Source organism: Ruditapes philippinarum, unplaced genomic scaffold (assembly GCF_026571515.1).
Source record: "Ruditapes philippinarum isolate M1 unplaced genomic scaffold, ASM2657151v2 ctg8238_1_1_1_1, whole genome shotgun sequence".
NCBI lineage: Eukaryota > Metazoa > Mollusca > Bivalvia > Venerida > Veneridae > Ruditapes > Ruditapes philippinarum.
In genome coordinates, this window is record NW_026854053.1 from 19,215 (window position 1) to 31,651 (window position 12,437).

General features: G+C 32.6%; 1 protein-coding gene across 1 annotated transcript; it reads left to right on the forward strand.

The window, feature by feature from the left end:
• Positions 1-6,564: 6,564 nt before the first annotated feature.
• On the forward strand, positions 6,565-12,112 carry LOC132738822 (uncharacterized; the record flags this gene model as incomplete). Its single annotated transcript, XM_060726427.1, has 2 exons — positions 6,565-6,862; positions 11,912-12,112. Coding segments are annotated over exons 1-2 (400 nt in total), but the record flags the coding sequence as incomplete, so codon positions are not given.
• Between the last annotated feature and the right edge of the window lie 325 nt (positions 12,113-12,437).

The following is a 12,437-nucleotide window of genomic DNA, read 5'->3' on the forward strand; positions in this document are numbered from 1 at the left end:
TTAAATTTTCGTTGTCAAATGATGCAGAGCTTTGTCATCTTCAGTTAACCATGCAGGGAAGTTAGACGGCACTGATGTAAATAAAAAGAGAATACAATTTTATTTGGATCGCTAGAATATGGTTGATAACATGAATTCCGTAAAATCCAATCCTGCTGATAAACATTGTTTACTTGAGAAAAAAAAAAACATTATCTCATAAGGTGGTGTGTACATTGAATAAACTGAAAAACCTAAAATGATTTTTTTTTTCATCTTAATATGTCTATGCTGCATTCTGGTTTAACGTCCCTTTGTCTTATTAATCTTTGTTTGTATTGTACAGACTCAACCAAACCGAGTCTGCAATTTTCATGTAATTTTGTTGTGATAAATGCTTCCGAGGGGATGTCCCTTTTTTCCAGATTATAATTTGATAAAAACATGAAGTGACATTTTACCGTTTGTTTTGTTAGTTAGTATTTATTATTGATGTACTCTATAGCATGAGTTTCATCTTAATAAGTATTTTTGCTTTATAAAGACACCTTACTCATGGAAGAATTTGATTATATCCCCGCCATTGTCTGCCACGCAAAATAGCATAATATCATTAAATGAAATAATGATTATTTATGGGGAAAGACATTTCCATTTAAGTAGAAGAAATGCCCACAAGAAAGGGGAGTATATTCGGATATAATTCAATAAGTCAATAAGACATTATCAGTAAGAAAGCAACGCATGTATTATCATTTATCCCAAAATGTATGGTTAAATCTTATCCCGCCATTAGCTGAATGTTGATAATTTCCGGTAAATTTACGAGCTTTTGCCAACTTTGTTCCCGATATATTCCGGACATATTTTCTTTGTTAAAACTAAACAAACTAAGCATTGATAGTTTTTCTTCATTAATAAAATACACAGTTAAAAGTTGTCCAGTTTTAAAGCAAATTTACTTGGGTCGTGTGTCTTTTTAATGATAAATCTGCACATCGTCTTACCCTATTTAATTTCATCATATACTACGACGATCATGTCATCTGCATTAAATGTATTAAGATGTTCAAAATCTTGGAATTTTCTTTTCTTTCCAAAAGCAAATGCTAGTTATTTGTTGGTGTGAAATCAATGATAACTGGCTTTAATACGGATAGTTTCTACAAACATTGTTTCATCATATTAAAACTGTTCACATTGCAGATCCCTACATTAACTTGACTGAGTAAATTCCACTCACATGAGTAAATTCTCAGATGATGTAACAGTTTGTGAAACCTGAATGGAATCCATAATACATTTAGTTGCATCATATAAAATTTAGAGTAGTTATGCAAAATATTTACAAATATCAAAAACATGTTTGTAGTCAGGAATTCAGATACTTCAAACAGAAATCTTGAAAAGAGAAGATGGAAATGACTGTCGAGAATTTACATGACAAAGCATACTAAAAGTTATCCCGGTTTTACAGTAAAATTATGTTTTGACATGTAATAACTGTTTATTCTACAATAGAAAAAGAGGGAGACGTCGTCAAAATATAGAGCAGGAAAAATCGTACGTTACATAAGCTATGTATCAAAATTGATAACTTCAGTATTATTAAAGATGTATTTTGAAAACAAGTGTAATTTTATTCTAGGCAGATAGGGAAGACTATACTAACAAAATGAATAATAATTAATCAAACAACATTCCATATAATTACATCTCCTTGTAATATTAGGAATTGAAATGTTTTTGTTAACGTGGTTTCAAATTCTTACGCAACCATTTTAAATAATCTGAAATAAGATTATTCTGCAATAATACCAGAGTATCCTTGGCACGTGTAAGGGTTCAGGGTTTATGAATTAGGATATTTCTTTTATTAATCTTATGCCTATAGATGTTTTTCAGAACTCGGAAAATGTAGGTGCCCCCAAATAATTCGTAGGTATTGTCCCAACAATATTGACCCGGCACTTCATTAATTTTCGTACATACCAAAAATCAAAACGTTTTGCTCGAGTTTAGGGAGAAATGGCAATTTTAAAACTAAAAAGGAAAGAAATTAAAGTGGCTGAACCAGGTATCGAACCTACGAGTGTACATCTATATTTTTTCGCAAGTGAAAGACCTAAAGTTGCCGACTGCGCTCAGAGGGATTTTCTAATTTAGACCATGTAACAACAGTTACTGCTTATCTTCATTCATATCGTTTTACAAGTAGATAGTAATATTTACGGAATTTACCGATTATAGGGTCAAATGCAAGAGTGCCAGGTCAATATTGTTGGACAATATAAACATTTTTTACCGTTATAGCTTCACGGTGCACAGCTCGTCACAAAAGATTAGTCAACCTGTTGCGCTTATTTTCGAAGATGTAACAGTAAAGGTTTGTTTGTACCTATAGATTACCTGAGAAAAACCCAAATATATTCTAGTCTTTATTCCGGAGTTAATCTATTCGAATCAAACAAATACACTGCTGTTCGCCATTTCTAAATAAGTAATGGTCACTGGGATTATAATAAATTGAGCAGACATTTTTCATGTGTGTATCTTCATTATTGACGATGAAATACAAGATGCACTGTAATTTGTGACTTGATCAGTGTAATGTTTAACATGAAATGAGATAATAATGGCAGGAATTTGCATGCATAATACAAAACAGTTGTACCGGAAATTTCTAAGTCGTTAATATTATGATAATAATAAATACCTGCTAATGACCATCTATTTTCAGCTTGATTACCTAGTCACGTACAATAACAAACCATTAGGTGTATGACAACACTAGACATGTGATGTAATTACTGGTTAACATAACCCATAGATTGTTTGTTTACAAGTTACTGATTGAGATGTTGGTTTACTAAATGTAGGTACATGCTTCAAGATGACTATGACTGGAAAGTACATTGTTAATCTCGTACCAAACATATTGTTAGGAGTGGCCTGTAGATAATAGCTACAGTATAAAGCGATAATGCATAACGGTTGTTTCGGATATTGAGTATGATTTGATCATTGATTAATTTGCTGGAATTATATTTATGAAAGCACACTGCATTAAGTTGAATTATGTTTTGGTCGGCTTTAATAATATAGAACGTTTATTGGGAAACAAAATTAATGTTTGAAGCGTAGAAGTTTCAAAGCATTCGATAAAATCTAGAGATATTAGACATTTGTTTGTCATATACTAAACATAACTTCACACTCATTTCTTTAAAATTTGATAATTTCTTTAATTATAATTCAATTCCATTTTTTTTCAAGACACAGTCTGGAATCTCATTAATTACTTGTTGAACAAAAAATGCGTCTAATGATGACACTGCTAATACCCAACTGGTTGTTTTACGCTTGAGTGCATTCTCGATTTTGGCCTCAAATAGATAGAAATGCCCTATCTAGACCCCAAACACTTGTTTTCGTTTGAGAAATGGCGTTAAAAGTGATCGATTTTTAGGCGCCATGCCCTATCAAATAGATATATTAAGGGGATGCCAGAGGGGGGTTGTGCCCACTTCTGCTGGGGGGTGGGTTGAAGCGGGTCAGCAGACCACCTCATTTCCAAGAAAATTTTGGAATTGTGAGAGGCTTAAAATGGCCTCCGTTCGACGTTACGGTAACGTGTAACCAACGCTGGAAAGCCTTTGACTCTTTCTCAATCCATTGAAAAGTTGCAGCACTTTTAATCTGTTGATTAAAAAAAAAATCAACGCAAAATAGTGTTTTTGACAATTTTGAGATGTCCCCTGGTTACCATGTTAACAGGAGATTCAAGATTTAGTATGCCTTTCAAAAGGCTATGGTCTAATCATGGTCTAGTCAACATTTGCACCAAGTTTGAACAGTATTGAAGCCTGTTTTATTGTTTCATAGCAATTTGAACTTGTAACAGGAGGCTGTTCAATGAAAACAGACATTTGTTCACAAAATGCGCATGAAGTATTGATTTAAAGTAAAATTTATCAATTCTGATTTATTGACGTAAGCTAATAACGTTGGTAGATTGTTGTAACATACCTAGCAAATAGTATATTAACTGCCCACAGGTAATCTGACTGACCGGGCTTGAATTACACGGTATTTTCGGTAGATCTTGCTCTTCATTTTACTGTACGAAACTTGTGAATAAAATTGCAGGGTGAATATTATATTTATTTACCCTATATTGAATCTAATTTTCCCAAACATTATCTTTAAATTCAAAATGTTTATTTTAAACAATAATGACAAATGCATAAATCATAAACCACGTTTTTTGCAAAGAATATGTTCTTATTAACAAATGAAAGGTTTGTGACAAATTCTAAGATTTGAAATATTAACAATTGCATTTACCTTAACACCGTAGGGCTAAGAATCGAACGCACAAAGAAAAAGGTTTTCAATTGATTTCTGAGTATATACTCGTATCTTTTTAATCTTTTACAAAAACATATTTTGATGACCTTATAACAATGTTCGAAATTAGAGTTCCAAACATTTTTCTCGATGTAAATTAACACAATAATTTAATTACTTATGTCGCAATGAACATATACAAAAGTAAGCAATGTAATGAGTATAAAGATCTGAACATCCGAACAAGTAGTTGGAATTTGGTCATTATAACGTAAATGCCTTGCGACTGCGATTTCCGTACATAATTCATCTATTGAATTTGATTACACACATTCAGATAGTTGCGGTGCTGATTTACTATAAACATGTTATTATTGACACCATGCCAAAGTATAGAGAAATAGAATTCATTAATGACTGTCAAAAAGCAGGTTTGGTTTGATTAGGCCTTTCCGTGGACAGTACTGGAAATTGCAAGCCACTGTCCACGCCACCTTGTACAGGCTTAAAAAAACATGTAGTGGTAAAATAGTGGATTTAGAAACATCAACAAAAGTGTTCATACGGCGGTGATCATGGAACTTTCAATGTGCCACGTTATATATATAGTGTTATTCCATTAAAATTGGCGTACGGTCCCTAAGTAAAAGAACTGTGTGCCCTAAACGAAACAATAATGGGGGGAACTAAACAAGATGCAATTTTAAAAGGGAATCAGAGGCTATGAAGCCTGCATATCACAGATAAGCTGTCAAAATATCAATGTTAAAAGCAAACATTAATTTTAAGGCCACATATCTTATAGGTGATACTACAGTATTCAAGTAAGGAATACCGGAACTAAGTAGGAAAAAGGCCAAACAGAAAGATCTAAAATGCCGCCAACACAACAATAATGTGGTGTTGCACGATCTTTAAGAATCGGAAATATAACATCCGTAATTGAATGCATGTGACGACTTTTACGGCCCCCACACGGTACCAACAATATGTTTGAGATTCAATGCTGTTTTGACATTTCACACACGCATATATTATTATATAATAAAAGAAAAATAACAATACACACTAGTATATCGCTCCATTTCCTTTCCCCTCCTTGTAGATTGTAAGTTTATTTAAAATAAATAAGTCTAGTGTTTGGAGTAAAATACTGTTAAGCTAAATAAAGCTAAATTATTAATGTAATCCAATCATAACAAGTAATTTTTATTTAGCTGATGGCATTTATGACCGTTGTTATTGAGTGGACAATGCAATTGAATTAACGCTTGAAAATAACGTTTACTCTGCACTTATCTGATAAAATCTTGTTTAAAATGATTATTAAATCAGGAAAAAAATATTTTGTTCCGGAACAATTTATTATGTTAACGCGCATTTGTGTTTATTTACAAAAACATTTTAGTTTAGAACTTCAAGAATCGATAATGCAACATAATTCTTATTTTTATGAACAACAAAAAGCAAAAAAACATTTCATCACTTTCAGCTTTATTCCCTTTAAATACATCGTATATAAATGCGACTTTAATTTGCGAGATTTTTTCTTAATTTTATTTTATTCGTTATTTTATACGACTGATTGTTATCATCGCTTATTATATACGTCTACAAAGTAAAATTGCAATATAAAATTCAATTTAAAAGCGCTGTATTTATGTTTTCTTTAAGTCACTAATTATGTTTACTGTGAGCAAAAGGAAGATATCTAAACTTGTATATATTTATTATGCAAATAAATGGAGATCAAATCGCCATGATTGATATTTTTAAACAAACATCATTCATTTTTTATAAAAAAAAAACCGCCTACAAACATCTGTGTAGTTTTTGTGTGCTATTTGATGACTTTAAAAGTTGTTTTGTATATTCTCTAGGACCTCATTTATTGGCGGAAGGATTAAAGATGTACTACCCACCAGCAATCGAGGTGAATTTAAACATTGTTACAACAGAATGAAGATTTCTGGAAAAAAAGTAGCTAGATTGCTAACATATTATATATCGGGCCTCATTTGACTTAGATAATGTTGATGTTCAAAGTTGAAGACTGTATACAATTAATAAAAAATAGTGGAATCCAGAATTAAGCCTCAAATGTGACTGATTTACTATAGAATAAAGAGTACGAAAAATCACTGGGACTAGACCAAGAATCTATCACAATTCCGGATCCCGTGCGTTCGGATTTCGGATCCCGGCATTTTCCTCCACCTTCAAATGTAGAAGTCACGTGACTGCTCACAAAATGGCGAATAAAGAAATTTTGTGTCAACAATTGACACATTTTGATAAATTTCGTCATAATTGTGTTTTCTCAGGAACACTAGCATGTCCGGTGGTCATCAAATTTGTGATGCCTCAGCAAAAGGAAAAAGCTTTTCTGAAGCCACCGTGGACATTTCAGCCAACGAAGGTTTTCCATTATTTTGCTGTCAGCTTGCTGGTATAGGAAAATTGCTTTCTTACCTTGAAGGAAATCTCGAAAAAAGTGCCGAAATTGAAAGATTAGAGAAATTCTTCGCAGATAGTAAGTACATGAAAAACTCTTCACTAAGTAAGTGAAAACAGTTAAATATTCCTTTTATTACGAAATAGGCCCTATATATATGAATTGGCTAGCCGAAAGGGCCTGCTAAGGGCTAGACAAACGTTCTAGCCAGGACACAATGTATTGGCATTGGCTAGCCATATTGCACTTGTTATTTTGCGACTTTAAGCGAGGATTTTAAACAAGTTGGCAAGTAAAGTACAGCAATTGTTTTCATTTGTTTAGTTTATAGAAACAAATTGCGATGTTGGTCGAAAAAATATAAATATGGGGTACCGATGAATATGTTGTAATCTCAAGGTTATGACGAGAAAATAAGAATCTTACACCGGCTGCCGGTTCAGACCGGAATATCTAGCTTGAGGGTAACTGTTTATAGTGGTAACGAGGCTCTGCCAAGTTTCCTCTAAAAAGTTACCCAAGAGCTAAAAATTCCCGTCTATACCAACAGCCGGTGTTTGATACTTTTTCTTGCATATTACATGACGTCATTTAAAGCATGCGACTTTTCTTACATGGGGGGTGTAAGACAGAGTTTTCTAGCACCGGTGTAAACAGTAGATAATCTTGTCTGATATGCAAGGAAAAAAGAGTGTTTACTTGCAGTTGAATAATAATATCAGTTGAAATAATTTACCAAATTAATATGAAAATAGGCGAGTCTATGAAAGGGGAAGTCAGATAAAAAAAAATGTTCATTTTTTAGTTAACATTTTCTGTTTTAAAAGTGTCGTTCAGTATTTTATGCACTGCTTCTGTTTAGGCTGGTTCCCAGCACATTTCATTTTAGCTAGAACCATATTAGAACTGGGAACCAGAGAACGTTTTTAGAAGTGAGCAAGGAACCAGAATACGTTTCCGTTTAAATCAGAATGCCTTGACTATTATTGTAAACTTGTGAGTCAAGTCGATTGGTATACTTTCCGTTTATTATTGCATTATGGTGCCAAACATTAAATGATACTGAAAAAAATCACTCACAATACATTTCAATTTATTTGTTATTTTAATTTCCTTGTCAATATACACATGTAGTCTATATCCTGGCAAGCCTAAAACTTTTAGCTATTGGTACAGACCCATAGGGCTAGCCACTTCCAAATATATACAATTATAACATACAAACATTTTCACAAAGAATAATAATATTATATGAATCTTAACCCGGCTACCAGTACAGACCGGAATATCTGTTGCACCATTATTAGCAATAACTGTTTAAGGCGGTAACGAGGCTCTTCCAAGTTTCCGCTAAAACGTTACCCGAGAGCACGATTTTCCCGTCTGCACCGACACCTGGTATTTGATTTTTTTTCTTGCATATTACATATCAATTATTTTCAGGAGAGAAACTACGAAAACTGATATTCTGACATTACACACCTTTTTCTAATAGTACCATATGAACCTACAACTGCATTCATAACGGTTAAGTGACGTCATCCTAAAAGTGCAATTCATTCATAAAATGCGTGCAGCAATGACATCATTTAAAGCACGCTACTTGTCTTACATAGGGGGTGTAAGACAGTGTTTTCTAGCACCGGTGTAAACGGTAGACAATCCTGTCTGATTGCCTGATGCAAGAAATATTGTATTGCCCCTCGCTATAAAATGGCCTGGGCATTATAGTGTTCTGTCACTCCGTCATCATCAGTTTACAGTTACACAAATTTGACATATGGATATATAACAGGAAAATACAGGCCAAGTTCGAATTTGGTCATGGTCCAATAATTTCAGTTTCTGTTCATCATCTCCCCAACGATAGAACACATTCAACTCAATTCATTGCACCATTATTAGCAATAAATAATGTTAGAAATGTAGCCAAACATTGAACAGTACCACAGAACATAATTATATTGTATTTAATCAACATTATAATACTGAAAATTATTTGCTTTCGTCATTAACTGAAGCCTGTCACACACAGCACACGATTTGGCACACCGTTGACATACGGTATACAATGTACTCGGTTATAAAAGGGTCGACTGGTGCGAGTATTGAGCTCCAACTGTGTCTGGGAATTAGTTGGTATGAGTTAGACTAGAATGTAGCACGAGAATGTTCCATTAAAGCACGGATATAATTGGTCAAGAATTTGCATACAAACACATTTTATTGTTGTACGGTTCCAAGTCGGTCTGATATGGTATGATTAAACACGACTTTAACTTGGTTTACTCGACTTTATACCCGTACTTTACTGTATCTGCCATGTATGATTTGTACTTGAACCGTATTGGTTGTATGGTGATTGTTCCATGATTGTGTGGCATTGGGGTGTTAATCAGGTGATGTATATAGGACTTGGTTGACAGTCAGGAACTATTTATATACGATCTTGACACTGTGAGTTGGGCTTAACCATGGAGTGGACTTCAAATTCAGTTGTATATACTGTCTCACTCGGTCTCTTACGGTCTTGTACAGTCGCTAATAGGATCAAACACAGACATGACATCCATGTCAATTTTTTTTTGAAAGTTTTAAAGATCATACAATGCCAGATTTTTCTCTTATTCAACAAATTTCTTTGTGATTTTGGTGATTTTTATATGAGCAATTTCGTAAATCACCCCCAAGAATGACCTTGGATGGTGCAGTAGCAGTACCAGTACAATTACTTGATTTTGGGCAATTAATGCAGTACATCACCATTACTTGGGCCAAGTTAAATGCAGTATCATTACCATTACTTTTGAGCATAAGATAAATTTTTTTGCTAAGCTAATAATGTACATTTGTAAACATATATTATTAAATTTCTTAATATATGAGACACTTTCAAAGAGGTCTCAGTTAGGCATATAAACATTTTGCTTATCTGCCTTCTATACAAATGACTCAAGATATTCATCTGTTTTTTACCTTTAAATAAAAATACAACCAAACTTATGAAAGGTGTAAACATTCTATTTGATCCTTTTAATCATACTAAATATGTTAACTTAATATATATTTTGTCTCACCAAATTGTAACTATATATTACTATTATCCTAAGAATGTAATATAGCCGTTTTCCATTATGTATTTGTATATGTTTATGTATGTATACTGCTGATGTTTCCCGCTACTGTGGGACTTGTGCATTTTGTAAATAAATTGAATTGAAATTGAGTTTACATAAAATTGTATTTTAAGTTTTTACTTAAAATTATATTTTAAGTCAGTAATAGTGACTGCATTTCATGATAATAAGTATGGCACAATCATGGCAGCTTGACATAATGTAACAATGAAAACTCCACAAAGGTGCTAATGTGCCCAATGGTCAAACAAAGACAAGTGTCAAATAGTAATTTTATCTTGCATAAAGGGTGATGGTTGGTAGGAGGGCTTTTCATAAAGGTGTATAATATGGTCTACCCAACTCATTTCATATAACATATTTTCAGCAATGACAATCATCTCAGAAACTGACACTGTATATATGATATTGACCTTGAGCTATATCATCTATTATAATGAGATTGTAACGGTTTCCTGGGTTAGTGTTCACTCAATTTATTCAGTTTTATAATAATTGATATTTAACTGTAAAATTTGTGAACTCAAACTCATCATTTAATCCCCATTTAACACTGAACAATGGACCTTCATCCGGTGTTTACAGTTTTATGTAAATTAAGGCTAACTTGTTATCCAATCGCTACACTGAGATAATAGATAGTCACTGGTTGACCTGGTTTGCACAAAAGAACACATGCTTATGTTTGTGATACTGTTTGTGAGCAGTTGACCTAGCAATGAATCATAAAGGTGTGGCTAAATGTTAAATGTTCCGTTACGAAAAACCGGAAAGGTCCATGTACATGCCTGAGAGTACAAATTATTAATGCTTCAATTCACACTAATGTTATAAATCAGAAGAGACATATAAAATAGAGGGGACATTGAATTTTCATGATTTTAGATTTTATTTGACTGATTAAGGCCATCACAATTTTATATTGTGTTCTTTGGATCATCCATACCTGATTTATGATGTTGTAAGTTTGGTGAAGTAATGCAAAGTAATGCATAGTAATGCATCTTCATTACCTGAATTTTGCATTCCAGTATCATTACAAGTAATGCAAATTGGCATGCAGTATCATTACATTGCATTACTCTCAAGAAAAGTAATGCATTCCTGCTGCATTACCAGTATGATATTACCTCAAGCCTGCCCTTGCTGCATAAATTTAACATGTAATTTGAGAGCATTCAATTGAAATGGTTCATATGTACACATTAAGTTATCAGTTACTTGTTTCACTAGGATAATGACTTCAGAAACATTAGGCATGGGATGATATGTAACATAAATGCGGTGTTATTGTTAAACAGTGGTAAAGAAAACTCTTTAACTTAGTTAAATTTCTATAACTTTTGTCCCGACAACTGGTACTTCTGTAAATAGTAATGATACTATTCAGTTATTCTTTAAAATAAATGTTTTAGCATCAGAATGATAATGGTATCATTTAAAGAAACCAATTGGGTATAAATGATACAGTTTCTTCTTGCATGACTGTGCAATTTATTTTAATAAGAATAAAAAGAGAAATTGATTTGACTTCAATATATCAGCAAGTCTAATGTTTCATGGATATTATTATATACTTTATTATGTAGATCTAATATTGTTACAAAGAGACAATATTTTTTTTCCACTCTTATGACATTGCTGTGATTTGTTTAATATATTGTTGCCTATTTTGCCCTTACAATAAATTATTAAAAGTAGATATAAATAAGTAATATACTTTGTTCAAACTTTCAGAGTTTATAAGTTAGACTAAAATAATGTCAAAACTGAAATAAAACCGTTTTTGCGAAACAATGTTGTTATGCCCTTATTGCATTAAGCCCTCGTTTTTTAAGCAATTATATAATTGTTTAAAAGTTAAATTTTCTCTTTCCTTTCCAAATTCACAGAAATATAATTATTTATAACTTATATGTTGTATGTTTTGTTGTACAATGTTTTTTCAACATAACAAGTCTTACACTAAGAATTATTGTTTTAATTTCAGAACAGCACACAGAGTGTCTTCTTTCATTGGATAAAAGCAATGAATATAATGAATATAACATTCAAGTTATTCTTGCTGCTCATTTGTTTGGACCATTGGCAGGCAGTTTCGAGATTGGAAGCAAAGGCTTCTCAAAGGATGCAAAACGATGTCCTAAGTGTGGAATTGATATTAGTGAAAATCTAAAGAATACATCACTTGGTGAGTAGCTTGTCATGTACTTATTTGATGCATTGATTGGATGAAGATAATTTATTGTTAAAGTGGATTGTAGAATGATATTTTTGGATATAAGTTTTACCATGCCTATCTGCAGATCTCCTTTATGATCATTACTAAAGTATAAAATGGGATACTGTATCAATCATTTTATATATCAAACTTATGTCCAGACCTCAAATGAGATTTCTGTTGGGCATAGGTTTCTGTTACTAACAATAGAAATTGGAATATATATTTGGGAATTTAAAGATGAATGACTGCCACTAGATATTCCCCACATACTGAGGTGGCATGTGGGTTTATT